General features: G+C 39.8%; 2 protein-coding genes across 3 annotated transcripts in view; one reads left to right on the top strand and one right to left on the bottom strand.

Moving 5' to 3' along the window:
- LOC112216170 (probable Bax inhibitor 1) overlaps positions 1-7,149 on the top strand; it is a 30,889-nt gene extending 23,740 nt beyond the window's left edge. Inside the window, exons 5-10 of one of the 2 annotated variants that reach the window (XM_024375969.2) lie at positions 1,277-1,325; positions 1,444-1,541; positions 3,432-3,511; positions 3,670-3,770; positions 5,093-5,168; positions 5,406-7,149. In XM_024375969.2, the coding sequence (XP_024231737.1) occupies positions 1,277-1,325; positions 1,444-1,541; positions 3,432-3,511; positions 3,670-3,770; positions 5,093-5,168; positions 5,406-5,432 (431 nt within the window). In that variant the 3' untranslated portion in view covers positions 5,433-7,149. Of the gene's footprint in view, positions 1-1,276; positions 1,326-1,443; positions 1,542-3,431; positions 3,512-3,669; positions 3,771-5,092; positions 5,169-5,402 lie in introns of both variants that reach the window. The other variant, XM_024375959.2, reaches the window with a different exon arrangement.
- Positions 7,150-7,316: 167 nt separating this feature from the next.
- On the bottom strand, positions 7,317-10,647 carry LOC112216179 (ly6/PLAUR domain-containing protein 1-like). The gene is made up of 3 exons (XM_024375980.2): positions 9,587-10,647; positions 8,195-8,332; positions 7,317-8,050 (listed from the first exon to the last, which is right to left on the bottom strand). Exons 1-3 carry the CDS (start codon positions 9,636-9,638, stop codon positions 7,818-7,820), a joined length of 423 nt encoding a protein of 140 aa, XP_024231748.1. The 5' UTR covers positions 9,639-10,647; the 3' UTR covers positions 7,317-7,817.
- Between the last annotated feature and the right edge of the window lie 13,761 nt (positions 10,648-24,408).

Below are 24,408 nucleotides of genomic sequence, written 5' to 3'. Positions count from 1 at the left end.
AAGTTACTGTAGTCTGCCCGGCCAGAGTGGGAGCGTTCTTCCTAACCGCCTTCAGAATGCAGTGTCGGTCAGTGAATCTGCGCACCAAGAAAATCAAGGTTTGGGATCCGGCTGAGTTGCCAATGTGCCTGCCTATGCAAAGAGCTCTCATAACTTCCAGTTCGGTACCAGTCAGCTCTGGAAACCACTCTGAAAGTTCTCTTGATGAAAGAGTTCATTCTGGCCCTATTCTCACATTTTTCTGTTGCATGCCCTCATAGCAAGCCATTTTCTCCTCCATCGTCCAATTCTGGTTTGGCCCTGAATCGACTTCTCCTTACATTTGTCAAGTCTATTGTCCAGCTTTGCACTCAGCTCAAAGTTTTTTATTTTATTATTTTTTATTTTTTCCTTTTTTTTTTTTCTTCTAACATCAGTAATGCACTTGGAAACGTAATCCTGAATAAAATCCAACTTTTTTTGTACTCCACTAAACTCTGAGGCGATGAACTCTTGTTGGTTTACAATAGCTTCATCTAACATGGTAGCTAGCACTTTGTTGTCAGGAGATGTCTTCTTTGATTTAGCTCGTAAAGCGTGGCGTGTTATCGTAAGTTACTAAATACTGTTACAGGTTAGCTGTGTTAAATCAACTGAAATGCTTCTGAAAAAGCAGCCATATTTCTGCATATTTCTGTCACATGACTCCCATTAGTTAGAGGCATAATCCTAATTTGACTTGAGCAGGAAAATTTAAGTGAGGCATGTGATATCAGGAAACGTATAATAGAATTGTCAACCTAAAAATATTTTCATAATTATAAATACAGCTTATTCATGTTTTAGAAATTCTGTATAAATATCCTCTAAATATGTAAACAGACATGTCTCCATTTTTTGTTTTCTTCGAAAGCTGTGAGTGCTATTATATGATACAATATCACTGATTTCAGCCAGTATGTGGCTGTAGATTGACTATTGTTTGAATGGAATGTTTTTATATTGGCAGTTAATTTCATAAATATTTTTCAAATTATTTAAGTGGATGGCTAGCTAGTGAACAAACATTAAAAATCATTCTTCAAACTCATTGTGTAAAATAATCTTATCACAATGGCTGACCTTTTATTCCATCATAAGAAGGTTCATGTCATTCTAATTCTATGTTTTCCCCCATATTCCCATGAGGGGAGGGTACGAGTACACACTTACAAAGAAAGGTAGAGAATTGGAATGCAGCCTATGTATTTTTAACTATTGAAGTAGCCATGAGCTGATGTTTTCCTCTTCATTTCAGGTGTTGGTTTGGGCCCAACCATGGATTACGTCATCTCTATTAACCCAAGGTAAGATGACAGTAATAATGTGTATAGTTAAATAATAATAATGTGCTAGTTTCTTTCAATGGGGGTTTCCTCCTGAGGTGACTGAATGAGCCTCACATCTCTCTGCTTCTACAACCAGCATCATTGTGACAGCTTTCCTGGGGACCTCAATCATCTTTTTGTGCTTCACGCTGAGTGCCCTCTACGCCCAGCGCAGGAGCTACCTCTTCCTTGGAGGTAAAGTGCTGAACTTTCTTATTCATGCATAACGGACCAAATAATGAAAGACTAGCACTGTAGTTTTGAGTTCCACGAAGTGGGTGTGGAAGTGGTGACATATTCTTTGCTATCTATAAATAAGTATAAACCACCTGGTACCAACAACCTGTATGGTAAATTGCTGAGGTTGGTGTTGGAATGCATTGTGACTCCTGTTTGTCACATCTTAAATGTAAGCCTAGAAGACGGTGTGTGTGTGCCCTCAGACATGGAAGCAAAGGTCATTTCGCTACCCAAGAATAGCAGAGCACCCACCACTTTAATGATTTAAACAGCCGACCAATCAGCCTGTTACAAGTGCTTAGCAAACTTTTGGGGAAAAACTGACCTTGAATAAAGCCTGTGTGTCTATGCACGCCGACGACTCAACAGTATACACATTGGCTGCCACAGTAAAATAATTAACATCCTTAACAAAATCAAATCAAATTTATTTGCCACATGCGACAAATACAACAGGTGTAGTAAACCTTACAGTGAAATGCTTACTTACAAGCCCTTAACCAACAATGCTTTTAGAATTTTTAAGAAAAAAGCGTTAAGGAGAGGTATATCTATATTTCCATGTCTAACAATTGTATTTATCGACATTTATAATGAGTATTTCTGTAAAATTATGTGGCTCTCTGAAATATCACTGGATGTTTTTGGAACTAGTGAACGTAACGCGCCAATGTATACTGAGATTTATTTATATAAATATGAACTTTATCAAACAAAACATACATGTATTGTGTAACATGAAGTCCTATGAGTGTCATCTGATGAAGATCATCAAAGGTTAGGGATTCATTTTCTCTCTTTGCTTTTTGTGACTCCTCTCTTTGGCTGGAAAAATGGCTGAATTTTTCTGAGTTTTTGCTGACCTAACAATCATTTTTGGTGCTTTCGCTGTAAAGCCTATTTGAAATCAGACACCGTGGTGGGATGAGGAATTTTAATGATTAGATTTCTGTTTTGAATTTGGTGCCCTGCACTTTCACTGGTTGTTGTCATAACGATCCCGTTCACGGGATTGCAGCCCTAAGAAGTTAACTACATGGAACTCTGCCACTGCAGGTATTTAAAAAAAAATGTAACCTTTATTTAACTAGCTAAGTCAGTTAAGAACAAATTCTTACTTGCTATGACTACCTACCCCGGCCAAACCCGGATGACGCTGGGCCAATTGAGTGCCGCCCTATGGGACTCCCGATCACGGCCGGTTGTGATAAAGCCTGGATTCGAAACAGGGTGTCTGTAATGACTCCTCTAGCACTGAGACGCAGTGGCTTAGACTGCTGCTCCACTCGGGAGCCCAAGCTAGCAATAAGAACAGATTTTAAAAAACAGATAAAAGAACACCTTACTGCACAAAGGGGACTGTGAAGAGATGGTCATTTTATATATCTTGTTTTGTAATTTGCACTTATGTATTAGACCTAGATATTGTGTGTATGTACTGATATGTAGGCTGTGTGTGATGCTTTTTTTTTATGTATGTATTGCGGTCCTTGACTAATAATGTTCTGTATTGTTTCATGTGGACCCCAGGAAGAGTGAAGGGGATCCTAATGAATACCAAAGTGTTCTGTGCTGCTTACCAGATATTGTGTAATGTAAAGGAACTGAAACTATAGAAAGTAAACTCGCACACCTTGAAGTGCTACCAGGTGCATAGAGAAAAAATTGTACTCATTACCAGTGTGCCGGAGTTTTCCTTTTTTATTAAGGAACTGAAACTTACCACTCTGGATTTAGTGAGACTGTGCTCACTAAATAAATGTTACCAAATGCAGATACCCTTAATAAAGAAGTTTCCAACTTTCTATTCTGTTCATTTATCGCAAAAATATTTCTGTCTTTCAGGTACTCTAATGTCCGGACTGTCCATCCTGCTCCTGGTCTCTTTCCTCAACATGTTCCTGGGGTCTGTCATGTTGTTTACGGTAAAGAGGAAAATAACCCAATATTGTTATGTTTGCTTTGTTTTGATCCATTATTATTGCTACACAATGCTACTCTTCATGGACTTAGCAATTAGTTACAGTATGACTTGCGCTGGTTGTCATTTTCACCAAGCATTTCTCTCTCTGTGTGTGTCTAGGCTCACATGTACCTCGGTCTGGTCATCATGTGTGGATTTGTGCTGTTTGACACTCAACTCATCATTGAGAAGGCTGAGATGGGAGACAAAGACTACATCTGGTAAGGGACACACACTCTCTCTGGGCCTGGTGATGAGGGTGAGTGGTTAGATGTTGAAACACATTTTTTTGCCACTGTCATCTGGAATTTAGTCTGTCAGCCTGTGACTGTAAATTAAAATGTTTCATTGGTACCACTCCTAAAGTTAGGAGCACAACAACATTTTGGAGCATCAGAAAAAAGGATAAACATTTTTGTTGTTGTTGAGATATAGCCTTATATTGGGCAAAATGATTTTGACTTTAAGCACATGTTGTGCAATAGCAACTAATAGGTAACCCTGTAAATAGATTTGTTAATTTATAAAAAGCTAAAATGTTGACGTAAATACCCGTCACTGAAAATAGTTATTTTTGGAATATTAGATTTCTACATAGTTATGGCCCTATAAAATGTCTTTATTTTTGTTAACATAATTTCCCATTTTTGTTTTGCCCAAATTCTGTTTCATCCGTTTAGTTCACTTTTTTTTTTAAATAGAACATCCCAGTTTCAAGTCCAAAACAATACTTAAACCACATCAGGAGACTGCTTTTCTAAGACATTTACATGTTTTAGTGTAGTTACCCTTTAATTCAAGTGCACACCATGCACCTATAGCAATAGACTGTTTGGTTAAAAGTGTTTCTGTAGCGTGCGTGCGCGCGCAGAGCTTGCAAAACAAATGCCCAATGGATTGATGCAAGGAAGCATATCTTTCTGTCAGGTAGGCATAGGCTACTTAACATTTAATTGAGAAGGTTTTTGAGAAAGCCTTTCCATCTACCAGAAGGCAGTTGCCGTTAGCGATGCTAATGATTACACAAAGTGGTAGACATGCACACGAACGGTACCGCACGCGCACACAGAAGGGACATTCCTGTGCATTGCATCTTCAGAAGGTTGCAGGAAATCCGAATCCCTGATCCGTTCATGTCTCATGATATACTTCGGCAAATTGAGTGAATCTTTCAAAATGTTTGGGCAAGAAACAATCTGTTTTGATGTGGCCTAGTATTGGTGCAACCATATTCGCTAACGAATCTGTTGGCTTTTTTTCTCTATGGCACTCAGAAACAACAGTACAGTGAAACTTGATCATTACAACAATTATCTGGTTGTTTTTTTTCTAGGCGCACTGGTGCTCCCAAAGAGAAATTCCAGGTCGCTCAAGAAAATATTAAGGAGCATGTTTATGGTTGCGCTTTAGGTTGAGAAGAAAAGATTGCACACAGAAAAACACAATACAATTGGTATGCACTTGGTAATTGGGGCTCTTTTACAATGAGCTTATGAAGTGTTTTGTAAGATATATGATAACTTCTCTTTTCACCCGGTTGAAGGCACTCTGTGGATCTCTTCTTGGACTTTGTGACCATCTTCAGGAAGCTCATGGTTATTCTGGCCATGCATGAGAAGGTACAATATTGACAGTGTATTGCTATTTATATAGCATACCGACTATAATACACTTTCACTATCTCTCATACACGTTGCTATGTTTTGAACCATAGAAAAACATGAACCTAGGACCAGAAAGCATTCTAAATACAATATGTGCGATAAACCAGCATATTGTAGAAATGTTGCACTTTGCACTGCTAGGCTAATAATGGTTTAATGTCAGTTAGGTGAAGTGTTCTCTTTATTTAGCAGGACAACAAGAAGAAGGAGAAGAAGTAAATGTGGAGGAATGCAAGCAAATAAAAGATATGTGACTTGGAATTGCTTCAGGAGTGCTTCTGGTGCATTCACATAACTGCTTAATTATTCTAATTATTTAGACCATGTTTGATTTTGTACTTTGATAGTGTCTTAATTGTTAGGAATCGATTGGTTTGGAATTTGGCTTTGGCGTAAGGTTTGACGTTTTTAAAAGTTGATGTTAAGGTTTTAGACGTCCCTGTGTCTTTTTTGTTTTTTTTAACTCTCATTTTGTAGGGATGGTGTAGTTAACTAACATACTTATTTCGATAGTTATTTTTGCATTGTCAAGTAACGATTTGAGACAATTTGTTCTTTGCTCTTCCATCTGATTAAGCAGGAAATCAATGCCTCAAATAATTTTTAAATGGCCACTTTTTATATACCAACTGATTAAAGTACCGTATCAGTTTGGAGTTGTGCGAGGTTGTTAATTCTGTGAATATTATCTGTCCATTTGGGAATTCTGCCATTTTAAATAAGCCACACACTATAGTCTCAATTATGACATCACAGGCTTTTTGTTGCGATGAGTAAATGAAGAACATGATGCATTTGTAAGGTGGACATTTACATGGGGTATCATTTATTAGCAAATTACAAATATTACTAGTGCTTTTACAGTACAATCTCTTTTTTACTGAAATCATGCATTCGTAACATTTCCCCTTGAATGATCAGAGTAATTTACTGGTTTAATTTAAGACATTGATTCTCTCTGAGGCTGCTCTAACCAGTCTTTCTGTTGTAGTTTGTGCCAATAGGGGATCTTGTCAGTTTGTTTTAATAAGATGCAAATGATAGAGCAGACAGCTTTGCATCTTAGATGTTAAATATTCAGACCTTGCACGGACTCATCTGTTGAAACATAAATGACATTTTTCAATGTAATTGCTGGTGGTGTCGTCTGCTATGGTGTCAAGAAAGTGATGTTTTATGGATGGACTTGTATTGAGAAGTGTAATATATTTTCCTGATAATTAATTTTGTCAAGCTTGTTCTCTTTCCACTACTAACAAAGATTCAGTGCTTGAAATAGAGGTGATCAGTAGAGAATCTGTGTTTCATGTAATTAGGTGACATGAAAGAAATCCCACTAATCTTCCCTATGTGCAGGGGTAACAACATTTATTTTCAAGGTGCACTTGGTTTTATTGAGAGAATCTCCTGTGACAGGGGTTACGGGATTAATTGAGACGGTATGGCAGTACTGCCAAAGTCAATTAACTCACTGAATCACATGGCATAGCATCCAGTTACCAGTCAGAACGTGTCCTCATCTACCCAGTAATAGCTTGGCTAAAGGATTAGCCATTACAAATGTTTCAACCTCTTGCTTGATGTTGGTAATCTAGATGACGTGAAATGTACTTTTTCTGATATGGGTCGTAGTCCTTCATTTAAAAAAAAAAACACTTTTTTAATTGAATGACATTGAACAGATAATCTGGCAGTCAAACATCCTCTGCTATGCAGCTCAAGGCTTTATTTTCTTAGAAGTGCCAATAACAATACAAGTTTACCAAACTAATCACCTGTTGCTTTTCAACTGAGGATTTTACTGTTTCAAAAATGAAATAACTGCATATCTTATACTGTGAAATTTGTTTTGCTTTTATGGGAATTACTTTTGTAATTCTGCTACATTTAATGTAATTTAAATTTGTTAAAATAAAGTTTGATTAAGTCAATGACACTTATGTTCATGTTTTAATAATGGTTGCGAAGAGGGTGAACGGGAAAGACAAAAGTGCCTTTGAACGAGGTATGGTAGGTGCCAGGCACACCGGTTTCTGCCAAGAACTGCAATGCTACTGGGTTTTTCATGCGCAACTGTTTCCTGTGTGTGTATCAAAAATGGTAACTTGACAACTGTGGGAAGCATTTGGCATCAACATGGGCCAGCATCCCTGTGGAACGCCTTTGACACCTTGTAGAGTCCATGCCCTGATGAATTGAGGCTGTTCTGAGGGCAAAAGGGAGTGTAACTTAATATTAGAAAGTGTTCCTAATTTGTTTGTACACCAAGTGTGTCGTCCTAACTGTAAACATTGTGTATAGTACTGAATGTACCCTGTCATCTCTGGGATATAAACACTAGTTATTTGATTCGGTGCCATCTGCACTAATGATTAAAGTGTAATTTACTATGGATGCAACCTATTTTTATGAACTTTTGGGTCAGATTTAATATACTTCCTAAATTTCTCACTCCCGTCAACGGACCGGTATGTGTCGGACAGCTCTGTTGCTTTGATTTCAGAATCCCTGTCCAGTCATCTCTCAGGACAGTGTTTGCTCCAACACCAGGCACCTCCACACCTGAGAACATTCAGTCCAATCTAGCTAATACCAGTGTCCATATCAGGGCAGTGTTGCCATGGAAACAGTGATGAGGAGGAGGAGCGCAGTGGGTCTGGTGGGGGGATGGCTGGGGGCCAGGGAGATCCTTGGGGGGCGGGGTCCGTTGCAGAGGGGGGTGTTACAGCAGCTAATGCAGACAGAGCCCACCCGACCTGGGACACAGAAAGACTGATACCCTGCTGAAACAATCAGACAGGTGGAGAAGGAGGCACAGGCCTTCCTGTAAATCACACCTGGAGGAAGATAGAGAAGACAAAGCCTTGGCCAAAAATTACACAAAGGGTGCACATTTTAGGTCTTGTAAAACAAAAGTTATTTACTATTAACCTACTAGAATAAATTCAGACTTGAGGTCAGAAAAAGTCAACAAGGCTCACCATTTTCACCCACAATCACCTCCTTCTGACAGGCATTCTGGATGTTTGCTGTGCAGTTGACAATGAACTTTGGAGCTGAACAGTCATTGTCCAACAGAGTCTCTTCACAGTGGTAACACTGCATCTGATAAGGCCAGACTGAAACGCATGCACACACACTAATTGTGATGCCTAAAATACATGGAAGGAAATCTCTAGTTACAGTGCACGAGAGTGGAAGTACGTGTTTCCAAGCAACCTCCATGGAGATAATGCAGTGCAGAAACTCCACAAGAGGGAGCCATATCCCTCTGTTTATGCCTCTATTCCCTCTAATACATTGATAAATCCATTGTCCAGTGCCCTTTTCAATCAGATTGGACAGTAAAACAGCAGAGGTTTAAACCTGCTTAAAATGCTATATTCACTTGTTTTTTCAACTACACTGTTACTCATTTTAACACTATTATTATGACCACTGTCTCAGGAAAAGGAGATATTCAGATGCACTTTTAAATGTGAAGGCTATCCAGTCACTTGTGGTGAAATGCCAAATCCCAACAGCCAATACAGAGATAATCATTAGTATGAAGAATCCTTGACTCACTCAACCTTGCTTCCATATTTGTAATCAGTAGTCACCCAGCTAGTGTTCAACAGAGACGTTTGGAATAGATCTGTTGTGCTTCCTCTGACTATCTGGGCTTGATTGATATGTTATGCCTGCATGATCTGATGGATATTTGCTTGCAACACATAAAACGCATTATAGGAGCACTTTGTAAAACACATCGCTATATCACTAATTTGACCCCCCAAAAACGGATTACATCCTATATTCGTGGTACTGTACTTTGTCTCTGTCTGTCGGGTCATTAACTATAAAATATGAATGCAATGTGGCCAAACATTATTATTGCATTAGCCATAGTTCAAACAAAAATATTAACCTGTCTAACTATAAGGGTGTTGAAGCAGAAATTATTCATGCGTCTGTCAATGACAGATTGACAGAATGGCCATTTTAATCATGTTCACATACTGGTATTATGATTATAACAGGTTGGCTCAGACTCCAAAGGTAAAACAAGTTCAATCATTAATTTCTGTCATTGTGTGTAATTGCGCATGTTTAGTCTACATTTAAAGCGATTGCATTCATATTTGCATCATTTTAGAACATAATGTATACATTATATTAGCAGAGAGGCTTAACGCATGGATTTAGTTGGGTAGGCTAAAAGGCTTCTCAAAAATCTCATTTTATTCTAGACTATAAACTTTAAATTGAGAGATTTTGGGGTAACGAGACAGTAATTAAGAAATTAATTATTACTCCGGATTGCCACTGTTATAAATAATATAAATAAACCTACACTGACATTTAAAAAAAGAGAAACAGTAGTTATGTACCTGAGCAAAGGACGCAGCCACACAGAGAAGCGAGGAGAACAAACGATTGCATCGTCCATAAACTCCATCAGGTTACTTTTTCTCCCAAAAAAACATTACACAGTTGTATGGTCAGCCTCAACTTGAATCCACTTCTGATAAAGTAGGAGCAGTAATATCACCAGTAAGCATGCAGTGTCATGCCTAAAAAGGTTTCTAGGTGGCTTGCTTCTCCTAACTTTGAGTGCGCTCTGTTTGGCAAGCGTCACAGAATCAATCTCAATCTGACGCCTCGATCACACCAACGGTGTATTTGCGCAAAATGGGATGTAGCATCATCTGGATGTGTAAAACGTAATCATTCTGCTACCATTTCTGTCAAGCCTCCTACGCACACAGTTTGATGCATATTAGATAAATCCAATGTATGTGCCACACAGAACGCACTGCAAGAAGGCAAACACAGGGTTCCTTTAGAAATTAATGTAGGTACTTCTGGTGTACCAAAACGAATTAACACTGTAGGTGTGATCCAGTGGCAGTCAGTGCCGTTTATGAGGGAGGACAATTTTTTTGGTTCATGAGCATGGCCTTGTTTATATTACAGCATGTTGGATGACTATCATTCATATTCCATTCACGCAGTTCAATGTAACATCGATGGGATTAGGCTACTACATGATATTCACATGTTCACTATACCCATCAGGAGGTTGCTGCAACCTAGCCTATGAATGAACGTTTACAACGTAGGTGCACACAGGTCGAGAGAAACAAATTGAGATGACAGACAGTTACACATTCAATACACTCTTGCGTGCATCTAGCTTATCTAGGGTGTAATCATTAGCCCAACAGTTGCAAACAAGAGTTTCTATTGGATAAATTCAGGTATTTTTTTTATCCCTGTGTCGTTTGCTTTCGTTTAAGAAACGTTTTTCAACTAAATCGGCAGCCGCCATGTTGTATTCATTCACCCTCTATGCACTCTCCTCCTCTCACCTTTTCCCTTCGTTTGTGGACTTCAATGAACAACACATCAGCTGTATGTGACCATGCGAAAAAAAACTTTCCAAGCTAAACCGTGTCATAACCGCTACACACAGCCTACATCGTTGTCCCCATATTAGCTAAAGTAACGTCCTGGTCCACATAGCTAATAGAACTAATCCATTAATAATTATTTGTAGGCAAGTCAGCTAAGAACAAATTCTTATTTTCAATGACGGCCTAGGAACAGTGAGTTAACCGGCGGCCCCGGTGGCAATAATAAAAACAAAAGCTTAACGAGAACTTGGAAGAGTTCCAGTGTTGTGCGGGATAGTCATAGCCAACTAGATAACATAGCATACCTCTGTTTGAACCAGATGTTTGAGTAACTAAACTAGCCAGCTGCATTTGCTAGCTAAGTAAGTGAAACTGAAAGTGAAAAAAAAAAAACGAAATCTCTCTATCTTGTATGTTGAAAATTGTTAAACTACTGTCTTTCTCTTTGAGTCAACTACTCACCACATTTTATGCACTGCAGTGCTAGTCAGCTGTAGTTTATGCTTTCAGTACTAGATTCATTCTCTGTTCCTTTGATTGGGTGGACAACATGTCAGTTCATGCTGCAAGAGCTCTGATATGTTGGAGGACGTCCTCCGAAAGTTGTCATAATTACAGTGTCTATGGAAGGGGGTGAGAACCAAGCGCCTCTTAAGTTTTGTATTGAAGTCGATGTACCCAGAGAAGGACAGAAACTAGCTGTCCTCCGGCTAAACCATCATGCTACCCTACAGAGTGCTGTTTAGGCTACTGTAGACCTTCATTGCAAAAGAGTGTGTTTTAATCAATTATTTGGTGACATGAATATATTTAGCATAGTTTTTCACTGTTTTACCATTTTTATTTGTATGAAATTCACTGTGGAGGATGGTCCTTCCCTTCCTCCTCTGAGAAGCCTCCACTGGTGTGATTGCGGTATCAGAGTGCTGTGACATGCTCCAGTTCAGTGGTTTCAGATAAACAACAAATGCTAGAACATATCTCAATAGCAGAAAAGGAGGAAATGTCTGTATAACTCAAATTCAGTGTGACTACCCTAGTCTTTTACCACAACCCTTACCCTATCGCTTCGTATCCCAGCCCAGCAGCAGCAGCTCCACATCCTTGTTCATCCCTAACCTTAGCTTCATGTCACATCCCAGTTCAACCCTAACCACAACCTTAACCCGAGCTTCATGCCTACATCCCAGTTCAACTCTAAACCTATATACTCAAAATAAGTGCTAGTTAGTACCACAAAAACATTCTTCATTTTGTCCCTGTAGGGGAAACCTTTTTAGGGCTGTGAAGAACCTTTATCTGTTCTTTGAATAATCCTTTGTGTAGTTCTTCATTAAACTGTTAGAACCAGAGCCCAAACCAGTTTAATAAATGTTGTTTCAATGTAATTTGTATAATATAATGTGAAGTTGAAAATATTTATGTAACTAGGCAAGTCAGTTAAGAGCAAATTCTCATTTACAATGACAGACTAGGAACAGTGGGTTAACTGCCTTGTTCATATTTTTACCTTGTCAGCTAGGGGATTCAATCTTGCAACCTTTCAGTTACTAGTCTAATGCTCTAACCACTAAGCTACCTGCGGTTGAAAATACATTGGATTTGAAAATAAATCAATGTAAACTGTTGTTTTCGGGGTGGAATTTCAACCACATGATTATGTGATCTTTAACCAGGTTTCCATCCAACCTTTTTATGCTAGTATGTCGGATAAAAAATGTCATGCCAGGTCTGATGACAATAGCCAATTTGGCCGTGAACTTTCCGAATGTCGACAAAGCAAAATACACTAGAGAAGGTGTGATCTTCGTGTCTGTAAAATGAATTATACGATAAATGGCTGTGGACTTTACACACAAATATCAATATAATATGCATCACATTGTGACTGCTCTTCGTTCGATGCGATTTGGTTCCCGAAGTTCACCAAAAATATCTATTCAATAAGAGCCATTCGTTCGCGAAGGACCCATCACTAATGTAGGCTACCAAATAAAAAATACAAGTTAAATAGGCTTCCATCGCTCCCTGATTTGCATACTGCTACTACTGCTTTTTGAGCTAAAACAATGATTTTCTGCAGATAAGTTAATAATAATTCTCTAAAGTCAGGGGTCTCCAACCCTGTTCCTGGAGAGCAACTATCCTGTAAGCTTTCATTCCAACCCTAATCTAATGCACCTGATTCTAATAATTAGCTGGTTTATAAAGATGAATCAGGTTAGTTACAACTGGGTTTTGAGTGAAAACCTACAGGAGGGTAGCTCTGACCCTTCTTGACCCTAGCCTGTATCTCAGGACCTGAAGCAAAAATATGCATATTATTGATACCATTTCAAAGGAAACACTTTGAAGTTTGTGGGAATGTGAAATTAATGTAGGAGAATAACACACATTAGATCTGGTAAAAGATAATACCATTTTTTTTATTCTGTCATTTTTGAAATGCAAGAGAAAGGCCCAAATGTATTATTCCAGTTTAGGCACAATTTAGATGTTGGCCACTAGATGGCAGCAGTGAATGTGCAACATTTGTAATGAACCATTACATTTCTGTTCAAAATGTTGTATCAAGTCTTCTCAAATGTGCCTAATTGGTTTATTAATACATTTTCAAGATCATAACTGAGCACTTACCTCAAATAGTAGCATGATCTTTTTTCACTGTGATAGCTACTGTAAATGGACAATGCAGTTAGATTAGGGGGGGTGAATCCTCACTGCAGAAACAATAAATTGTGGGGAGAACGCCTCAATCTGGTCCATGCTGATTTTTTCAGTTTGTAGAAAACTTTTTTTGCAGGCCATTTAATAATTTGGCCATGTACAAAATGTATTTGAACTTGCATTTCACAATCTTTCACAGGCCTACATTTTGGGCTTTACATTGGAGATTTGCAATATTTTCACAGTTCTAGGCTGTTCTTTAAGCATTTTGAACAAAGAGCCATTTGGGAGCCAAATGAGCCGTCTCTTTTGCGTGAACAGAGCCTAATGAGCCAGCTCAAAGAAAAGACACGAAATGCCCATCACTAACCTACATGGGAATTTAACCACAGATTGCCTGCAAGAGATTGCCTGCAATGACAACAAGCTCAGTCTGATGACGCTGTGACACACCGTCCCAGACCATGACGGACCCTCCAAATCGATCCCACTCCAGAGTACAGGCCTCGGTGTAACGCTCATTCCTTCAACGATAAACGCAAATCCGACCATCACCCCTTGTGAGACAAAACCGCAACTCGTCGGTGAAGAGCACTTTTTGCCAGTCCTGTCTGGTCCAGTGACGGTGGGTTTGTGCCCATAGGTGACTTTGTTGCTGGTGATGTCTGGTGAGGACCTGCCTTACAACAGGCCTACAAGCCCTTAGTCCAGCCTCTCTCAGCCTATTGCAGACAGTCTGTACACTGATGGAGGGATTGTGAGTTCCTGGTGTAACTCGGGCAGTTGTTGTTGCCATCCTGTACCTGTCCTGCAGGTGTGATGTTCGGATGTACCGATCCTGTGCAGGTGTTGTTACACGTGGTCTGCCACTGCGAGGAATATCAGCTGTCCATCCTGTGTCCCTCTAGCGCTGTCTTAGGCGTCTCACAGTACGACATTGCAATTTATTGCCATGGCCACATCTGCAGTCCTCATGCTTCCTAAGGCACGTTCACGCAGATGAGCAGCGACCCTGGGAATCCTTCTTTTTGTGTTTTTCAGAGTCAGTAGAAAGGCCTCTTTAGTGTCCTAGGTTTTCATAACTGTGACCTTATTTGCCTACCGTCTGTAAGCTGTTAGTGTCTTAACAACCATTCCACAGGTGCATGTTCATTAATTGTTAATGGTTCATTGAACAAGCATGGGACACAGTGTTAAACCCTTTACAATGAAGATATGGGAAGTTATTTGGATTTTTACAAATTATCTTTGAAAGACAGGGTCCTGAAAAAGGGACGTTTCTTTTTTTGCTGAGTTTAGAAGTAGGACTAGTGTTCCTGGCCTTTGCATAAATGCAGGCCTATAAATGTCTCCATTTGGTGATCTGATATTATTTATGGTTGTCTTAACTCACCATCACTGTGGAGCTTCTCAAAGTAAGTTTTTCTTTGCCTCAAACAGCAAGTAAACAACGTCTGTTTTTACATCCATTGAGAATGACAAAGTCATCTTTCCAGCTCTCTCCCTTTCAATTACCACTCAGCATGAAAGGGGAAAAAAATGGTATGCTCTGATCTGGTGGAAACGTCAAAATAGGCCTACTTGACTACTTCCTATATCCTAGCAGAAATAGCCCAAAGCAGTGTCCCGAGCTCACTGGTGCTGGGAACTCTGAGGGGCCAGAAAATTTTACACAATGTTGCAAGTTTGCTAGCACAAGTTTCTGGCCTGACCAAGTTAATAGAATAGTTGATATAATGTTTCAAGTTCCTTGCAGACAGGCCATGCACAGCCAATGTGATTTATAGGATATTTATTTTTATCAGGATAGTTTCTGTTGGCTTTATGTAGGCTGTTTTCACATATTGGCAATGGCAATTGAAGTTACTTTTAGATTTGTATAATTTTCATTTAGATATAATTTTGAGATATGAAGACTTTATTATGAAATTCAATTAAACTGTTCCACGAAAATGTGCATATGAAAACCATAACTGGCACGCAGATCAGTAGAAATGGTTCAATTGAAAAGGTTGCCGACCGATGGTGTAGCCTATTACCGGCAACTTCAGAAGCATAATGGCAGAATCTGCGAAGGCAGATGAGGGTCGGGAACAGGTTGTTTTCTTCTGGTTACGCTATATTGATGTCTGGCGCCCTCTTTAGTAATTTGTGTGTCTTCATTTTTAATCGCAGTGCTTAAAGCATCAGTAGCCTATATATAGTTGATTTCTTTCAAACAGGGTGTCTATACATGGAAAAACACACATTTAAAATGTCGACCATTCGATTGGTAGAAAGAATAGACGATTCTTGGTCGACTAAGATCAGTTTTGGTTCGGGAACCGACCTAGTCCCAAGTGTGCTCACCACAAAGAATGCATAGTAGTTGTTAACTAATATTAAGCTATCTTGTAATCAGAAAAGTTCAGTCAGTTACTGGCAGCTAGTTGCAAGTAAGTTACTAGCAGTTACTGGCTATTAAGATACTGAGATTTTTACAATAACTGAGCGACAGCTGGTTGTCAGTTAGGTAATGTACAATTCACAGAAAATTCCAGGCAACTAACTGCTATTCGAGTTACTGTGAAATGCACGTTAAGGTTGAATCGGGATGTGGACATGAAGCTAGGGTTTGGATTTGGGTTAAAGGAAAAATCCACCCAAAACCACTTATTCCTTTAATTTACAGTGTTAAATAGCACTAATGAGTGGGAACAATATTTTTGGTAAACAAATGTTTCATTTTGGCGTTTCATTTGGTTGGTAGCAACCAGTGACGATTTTAGCATGTAAATCTTGGTGGGGAAAAAAACAAATACATTGTTTTTGATGTATGCCAGAAAGCCACTACACAACACAACACTGAACAATATATTAATTGCACTATAATGTTGACAAACCGTGCCCACAAACTATTAGGGCCTACAGAAAACTGTACCAGCAGAGTCCTAACACCTTACCAACGCTACATGTGGCTATTAGCGATTCCTTGTCTGGTAGCGAAACAGTTCATTCAGCCTCATTCACTGCCTTTAAAAAAAACATAGCTGATATTGCTGACTCAGTCTCAACCTTTAAGTCTTTATTGAAGACTCATCTCTTCAGTAGGTCCTATGATTGAGTGTAGTCTGGCCCAGGGGTGTGAAGGTGAACAGAAAGTTACTGAAGCAGGAATTGCCCTTGCTGTCTCTGCCTGGCTGGTTCCCCTCTCTCCACTGGGATTCTCTGCCTCTAATCCTATTACGGGGGCTGAGTCATGGGCACACTGGTGCTCTTCCATGTCGTCCCTAGGAGGGGTGCATCATTTGAGTGGGTTGAGTCACTGACGTGATCTTTCTGTCCGAGTTTGCGCACCCCTTCAGTTCTTGCCGTGGGGAAGATCTTCATGGGCTATACTCAGCCTGGTCTCAGGGTAGTAAGTTGGTGGTTTGAAGATATCCCTCTAGTGGTGTGGGGGTTGTGCTTTAGCAAAGTGGGTGGGGTTATATCCTGCCAGGTTGGCCCTGTCTGGAGGTATCGGCGGAAGGGGCCACAGTGTCTCCCGACCCCTCCTGTCTCAGCCTCCAGTATTTATGCTGCAATAGTTTATGTGTCGGGGGGCTAGGGTCAGTCTGTTATATCTGGAGTATTTCTCCTGTCTTATCTGGTGTCCTGTGTGAATTTAAGTATGCTCCCTCTAATTCTCTCTCTCTCTCCCCCTCCCCTCTCGGAGGACCTGAGCCCTGGGACCATGCCTCAGGACTACCTGGCCTGATGACTCCTTGCTGTCCCCAGTCCACGTGGTCGTGCTGCTACTCCAGTTTCAACTATTCTGCCTGCGGCTATGGAACCCTGACCTGTTAACCGGACGTGATACCTTGTCCCGGATCTGCTGTTTTTCTCTCTACTGCACCTGCTGTCTCTGAATGCTCAGCTATGAAAAGCCAACTGACATTTACTCCTGAGGTGCTGATCTTTTTGCACCCTCTACAACCACTGTGATTATTATTATTTGACCCTGCTGGTCATCTATAAACATGTGAACATCTTGGCCATGTACTGTTATAATCTACACCGGGCCCAGCCAGAAGAGGATTGGCCACCCCTCAAAGTCTGGTTCCTCTCTAGGTTTCTTCCTAAATTCCTGCCTTTCTAGGAAGTTTTTCCTAGCCACCGTGCTTCTACATCTGCATTGCTTGCTGGTGGGGCTTTAGCCTGGGTTTCTGTATAGCACTTTGTGACATCGGCTGATGTAAAATGGGCTTTATAAATACATTTGATTGAATTTGATTGAGATGTACAAACTATGGCATAAGGGGACAACAAGCAGATAAGAGGCAATCCGTAATTTCAATTTAGACATTAATGAGCAAGCTAGGACAGACGTAGTCAATATAACTATTTGTTCAGCGCTTTTGAAATGGGCTACTGACAGCTTACAACATACACGTAATTTTACTTTCTTAGCTACAGTATTCATAGCTCTCTGGAATATTACATAATTTATGCAGCAGCATACACAACATATTTGGACTCACCTTGTTGTGCTGTTCTCACTTGAACAGGAAGGTGTCACGGGGGTCCTTCTTAGGGATCATTTTGCCATCAATCTTTGTCAAAGTCTGTCATTCTCTGGATTTATGGTGCTTGAAAGATATCTGTGAACTCGGGAAAAAAAACAGGTGGAATCATGATGACGTCAGTGATCTTCAGGTGGGAACTCTAGAAAGAGGCCCGAGTTCCTGACTTGCAATTCAGAGTTAAATGACCGTTCAAATTGTATTTTCCCATCCGGAGCTCTTTTTATTTTTTTTATTTTTATAGTTCCCAGTTGTCTTGAACTCACTGAAGTCTGAGATTTCCCAGTTCAATGTTTCCAGTTGTTTTGAGCGTGGCAGCATGGCCAGTGTTGAATGTTTACCCTTTTAAGCTTGTAAAAGAGACTCTTAAACCCAGACCACACACCCACTCCACTGAATAGCAGGCTAGTGATTGCCAAAATGAATGCCATATGCTGCATTTGCTTTAGAACTATTGCTTACCTTTTTGTTGGTGACACTTTGATATCTGTTTAAAGGGCAAATCCACAGATGAAACCATAACAAATCCCCCCGCCTCTGTTTTGGTAAAAAGGCCTGGAGAAATGTGACCACTCTCAGATTAATAGACAGAGCTAGGGATGCAAGGACTGACCATCCATAATATAAAAATGGTTTTAACCATGTTAAGAGGCAAAAAATTGGAGTAAAACAAGCTTATATTTTGGGTTCTCGTGGAGTGTGACTGTTGAACTAAGCTCATGAGGCATTCAAAAGATATATACTTCAAGAATCAATGGATATACACTACCATTCAAAAGTTTGGGGTCACTTAGAAGTGTCCTTGTTTTTGAAAGAAAATCAATTTTTTTGTCCATTAAAATAACATCAAATTGATTTTTATGGAATGTCTGCATAGGCGTATGGAGGCCCATTATCAGCAACCATCACTCCTGTGTTCCAATGGCACGTTGTGTTACCTAATCCAAGTTTATCACTTTAAAAAGGCTAATTGATTATTAGAAAAACCCTTTTGCAATTATGTTATCACAGCTGAAAACTGTGGTTCTGATTAAAGAAGCAATAAAACTGGCGTTCTTTAGACTAGTTGAGTTTCTGGAGCATCAGCATTTGTGGGCTCAATTACAGGCTCAAAATGGCCAGAAACAAATAACTTTCTTCTGTAACTCGTCAGTCTATTCTTGTTCTGAGAAATGAAGACTATTCCATGCGAGAAATTGACAAGAAAATCAAGATCTCGTACAACGCTGTGTATTACTCCCTTCACAGAACAGTGCAAACTGGCTCTTACCTGAATAGAAAGAGGAGTGGGAGGCCCCGGTGCACAACTGAGCAAGAGGACAAGTACATTATAGTGTTTCGTTTATAGAAACAGACGGGTCACAAGTCCTCAACTGGCAGCTTCATTAAATAGTACCGGCAAAACAACAGTCTCAACGTCAACAGTGAAGAGGCGACTGCAGGATGCTGGCCTTCTAGGCAGAGTTGCAAAGAAAAAACATATCTGACTGGCCAATAAAAAGAAAAGATTAAGATGGGTTAAAGAACAGACACTGGACAGAGGAAAAAAGTGTAAAAAAGTGTTATGGACAGACAAATCTAAGTATGAGGTGTTCGGACCACAAAGAAGAACATTCGTGAGACGCATAAAAAATGAAAATATGCTGGAGGAGTGGAGGGGTGCTTGACGCCATCTGTCAAGCATGGTGGAGGCAATGTAATGGTCTGGGGGTGCATTGATGGTGGTAAAGTGGGAGATTTGTACAGGGTAAAAGGGATCTTGAAGGAAGGCTATCACTCCATTTTGCAACGCCATGCCATACCCTGTGGACGGCGCTTAATTGGAACCAATTTCCTCCTACAACAGGACAATGACCCAAAGCACAGCTTCAACCTATGCAAGAAATATTTAGGGAAGAAGCAGTCAGCTGGTATTCTGTCTATAATGGAGTGTTTGAGTTCAAGTTTTTACAGGGACATGGCACATTAATCAACGTTTCAGTAAAAGTGCCGGTTTTAGCCAGCCGGCTAATTTTCAACCGCAGTCCCTGGGCAGGTTATTAAAAACAATTACAATAATAATATAGATAATCATTGAGCAGTGAGCACACGCAGAGCAACATAGGACAAGCAAGACATAGCACACAGACAGAGAAACATAGCACAAAAAGACTAAATGTTTCCACACCTCACAAGCTACAAACAACATGGAAAGCGGCAATACACAACTAGGGATTATGTTCACAAATCTGATTGGCCTTTAGCCATGTCTTCATGTTTTTTGTGTAAGTGTGATAGGTGGTGCAGTTTTGTGTGTCTGATGGCAGTGTATTCCAGACATGGGAAGCTCTCACAGAGAAGCAGATTGACTAAAGGTGCTTTCCCTAAAGGGAACTATACAGTCACTTCCGGATAAAAAGCGTGCCCAAAGTAAACGGCCTGCTACTCTTGCCCAGAAGCTAGGATAGGCATATAATTGGTCGATTTGGATAGAGAAAACTCCCCAAAAAAATTAAATGATGTCTGTGAGTATAACAGAACTTATTTGGCAGGCGAAACCCAGAGGACAAACCATCCAGGATTTTCTTGTTTGTTGAGGTGACAGTGTTTTCAATGGGTTTTCTATGTGGATCTGGATTTCTAAGGCACTTCCTTGCAGTTCCTATTGCTTCCACTAAATGTCAACAGTCTTTAGAAATTGGTTGATGTTTTTCCTTTGAGAAATTAAGAAGTAGCCATTTCCTATCTGGGTGGATAGCCAAGTGTACTGTTGTGGTTGGGGCGAGCGACCTGAAAGCTCGCTCCACTTAATAATTAATTTATTAGATATTTTGTAGTCATGTTGCGCGAGTTGGAACCTGTGGTTTTCTGAATCCAACTCGCCAAATAAATGGACATTTTGGACATATAACGATAGAATTTATCGAACAAAAGGACCATTTATGATGTTTATGGGACATATTGGAGTGCCAACATAAGAAGATCTTCAAAGGTAAGGCATGAATTATATAGTTATTTCTGAGTTTTGTGTCGCGCCTGGTGGGTTGAAATATGATTGTCATGTGTTTGTTTGATGGGGTGCTGTCCTCAGATAATAGCATGGTTTGCTTTCGCAGTAAATCCTTTTTGAAATCTGACATGGTGGCAAGATTAACAAGATGTTAAGCTGTATTTTGGTGTATTACACTTGTGATTGTATGAAAATTAAATATTTTGAATAATTGTTTTTGAATTTCGCGCTCTGCAATACCACAGGAAATTGTCGAAACGTTCCGCTAGCGGAATCCCTAGCCGTAAAAGGTTACTTCTTTGGGATATTGGGCAGCATTTTCACTTTTGGATGAATAGCGTGCCCAGAGTAAACTGCCTCCTACTCAGTCCCAGATGCTAATATATGCATATTATAATTACTATTGGATAGAAAACACTCTGAAGTTTCTAAAACTGTTTGAATGATGTCTTTGAGTATAACAGAACTCATATGGCAGGCAAATACCCGAGAAAAAATCCAAACAGGAAGTGGGAAATCTGAGGTTTGTAGTTTTTGAACTCAGCCCGTATCGAATTCACAGTGGGATATGGGTTATTATGCATTTCCTAAGGCTTCCACTAGATATCAAGCGTCTTTAGAACGTTGTTTCAGGCTTCTACAGGGAAGGGGGGCCGGATGAGAGCTGTTTGACTAAGGGGTCTGGCAGCAGCCTCGTTCTCAGTCACGCGCATTTCACGAGAGGTAGCTCTCGTTCCATTGCTTTTCTACAGACAATGGAATTCTCCGGTTGGAACATTATTGAACATTTATGATAAAAACATCCTAAGGATTGATTCTATACTTAGTTTGACAAGTTTCTTCAACCTGTAATATAACCATTTGAACTTTTCGTCCGACTAGACCTGAACGCGCATTTGGATTTGTTTACCAAACGCCCTAACAAAAGAAGCTATTTGGACATAAATGGACATTATCGAACAAAACAAACATTTATTGTGGAACTGCGATACCTGGGAGTGCATTCTGATGAAGATCATCAAAGGTAAGTGAATATTTATAATGCTATTTTTGACTAATGTTGACTGCGCAACATGGCGGATATTTCTTTTGACTGGTTTGGGCTCTGAGCGCCATACTCAGATTATGCTTTTTCCGTAAAGTTAAAAAAAATCTAACACAGCAGTTGCATTAAGGAGAAGTGTATCTAAAGTTTCATGCATAACACTTGAACATTTATAATGAGCATTTCTGTGAATTCATGTGGCTCTCTGCACAATCACCGCATGTTTTAGAACTACTGAACGTAACGCGCCAATGTAAAATTAGATTTTTTGATATACATATGCACTTTATCGAACAAAAGATACATGTATTGTGTAACATGAAGTCCTATGAGTGTCATCTGATGAAGATCATCAAAGGTTAGTGATTCATTTTATCTCCATTTGTGCTTTTTCTGACTCCTCTCTTTGGCGGGAAAAATGGCTGGGTTTTTCTGTGGCGTGGTGGTGACCTAACATAATCTTTCGTGGAGCTTTCGCTGTAAAGTATGTTTGATATCAGATACTGTGGCTGGATTAACGAGAATTTTATCTTTAAAATGGTGTAAAATACTTGTTATTTCATTTGCTGTTGGCGAGGGGTCCATTAGCAGAATGGAGTCCCCAGTCCTAGACAGGTTAATCTAATTCATGCTAATAAAATAAATCCATGGGCCTAATGGACACATGCTCAAACTCGCACACTTTTGATAGACTTAATATGTAGTTGCTACATCCATTTTTGGACCTATAAATTATATATATACACTACCGTTCAAAAGTTTGGGGTCACCTAGAAATGTCCTTGTTTTCCATGAAAACATACATGAAATGAGTTGCAAAATTAATAGAAAATATAACTCAAGATGTTGACAAGGTTATAAATAAGGATTTTCTATTGAAAGAATAATTGTGTCCTTCAAACTTTGCTTTTGTCAAAGAATCCTCAATTTGCAGCAATTACAGCCTTGCAGACCTTTGGCATACTTGTTGTCAATCTGAAGCTATTTCCCCCCCATGCTTCCTGAAGCACATACGGTCAAGCTGCTCCCACAACAGCTCAATAGGGTTGAGATCCGGTGTGACTGTGAGATCCAGTGACTGTGCTGGCCATGATAATGGCCATCTTTAAATCTGGTGACCCTGCTGACATGAGTAACTACAGGCCCATTAGTATACTACCTGTGGTGTCGAAGGTTGTTAAAAAGTGTGTAGCAGAGCAACCGATTCCCCACCTCAACAGCCCCTTCACATTACCATCCATGAAGTTTGGCTTCAGAGCAAAACACTCCACAGAAACGGCCAACTGCTTTCTTCTGGAAAATGTGAAGTCCAAGATGGACAAAGGGGGCATTGTTGGGGCTGTGTTTCTGGACCTAATGAAGGCTTTGATACTCTTAACCATGAGGTTCTCATCACAGAATTGTCCAAGTTAAACTTTTCCCCCAATGCCTTGAGATGGATGAAATCATACGTTGAAGGCAGAATTCATTGTGTCAGACTGAGCAAAGAGCTGTCGCCCACTCTTAGCTATAATGTGGGCGTGCCCCAAGGGTCAATACTGGGGCACCTCCTGTTCAGCCTGTACATTAATGATCTGCCTTCTGTCTGTACTGGGTCTGAAGTTCAAATGTATGCAGATGATACAGTAATATGTGCATGCAGAGAGCAAACAACAAGCTGCACAAGAACTCACTACTGTAATGGACCAGGTTACAAAGTGGCTCAGTGACTCGTGTTTGCATCTCAATGTGAAAAAAAACTGTCTGCATGTTCTTCAGAAAGAGGGCAACAGATGCTACTGAGCCAGATGTCTATGGGTCAGGGGAGAAGTTCCAGGTGGCATCTGATTTTAAGTACCTTGGCATCATAGTTGATTCCAACCTCTCTTTTAAAAAGCAGGTGAAAAAGGTAAATCAAATAACCAAATTCAACCTAGCTAATTTCTGATTTATACTAAAATTGTTTGACTACAGAGATAGCAGGACTGTACTTCAAATCTATGATACTCCCCCACTTAACATACTGCTTGACTAGTTGGACCCAAGCTTGTTGTACAACATTAAGCAATAAAAGCCCCACTTTTATTCCTATTTTCAAAAACAATGATTGATAGGCATCTTAATTCAACCATTGGGTTCAAATACACATTTATCCTTAAGGTGCAAATAGCAAAATGAGAGAGCAGCAGTGTGATTCATATCAATGCGCTATGTAGATATCCATAATAATTGATATCTGTATTTACGTAGACTACACCACTGCTGTCGTCCTTACCTCCAAGAGTTTATTCAAGTTGGATAATCTTTTGGATGCCGACAGCAGTCGCACCATTGGAAGACAGCTCGGACTGTAGCCTAAAAAAGCCTATTCCTGCTCTTTTCCCACCAAACAAATTTGGTGTCATCATAATGGTCTCTGAATTTTGGTCAGACTCACTCAGGTGGAACAAACTTATACTTGTGCCTTTTTTCAATGCTGATTTGAATGTTAGAGAAGTGTCTGATTTTTTCCGCAAACATCCTTTCTTAATTTAAAAAGTAATCCTCGAAGTAATCCACTAGTTTTTCAAAAGTA

Source organism: Oncorhynchus tshawytscha, linkage group LG02 (assembly GCF_018296145.1).
Source record: "Oncorhynchus tshawytscha isolate Ot180627B linkage group LG02, Otsh_v2.0, whole genome shotgun sequence".
Classification (NCBI taxonomy): Eukaryota; Metazoa; Chordata; class Actinopteri; order Salmoniformes; family Salmonidae; genus Oncorhynchus; species Oncorhynchus tshawytscha.
This window is presented reverse-complemented; position numbering and strand designations above follow the sequence as displayed.

Excerpts from the sequence above, each read along its gene's own strand:
- LOC112216179 (XM_024375980.2), bottom strand. The coding sequence starts at position 9,638 with ATGCAATCGTTTGTTCTCCTCGCTTCTCTGTGTGGCTGCGTCCTTTGC. Across the intron at positions 8,333-9,586 it reads TGGCTGCGTCCTTTGCTCAG|TCTGGCCTTATCAGATGCAG; the intron begins GTACATAACTAC and ends CATGCGTTTCAG. Across the intron at positions 8,051-8,194 it reads GGTGATTGTGGGTGAAAATG|GTGTGATTTACAGGAAGGCC; the intron begins GTGAGCCTTGTT and ends ATCTTCCTCCAG.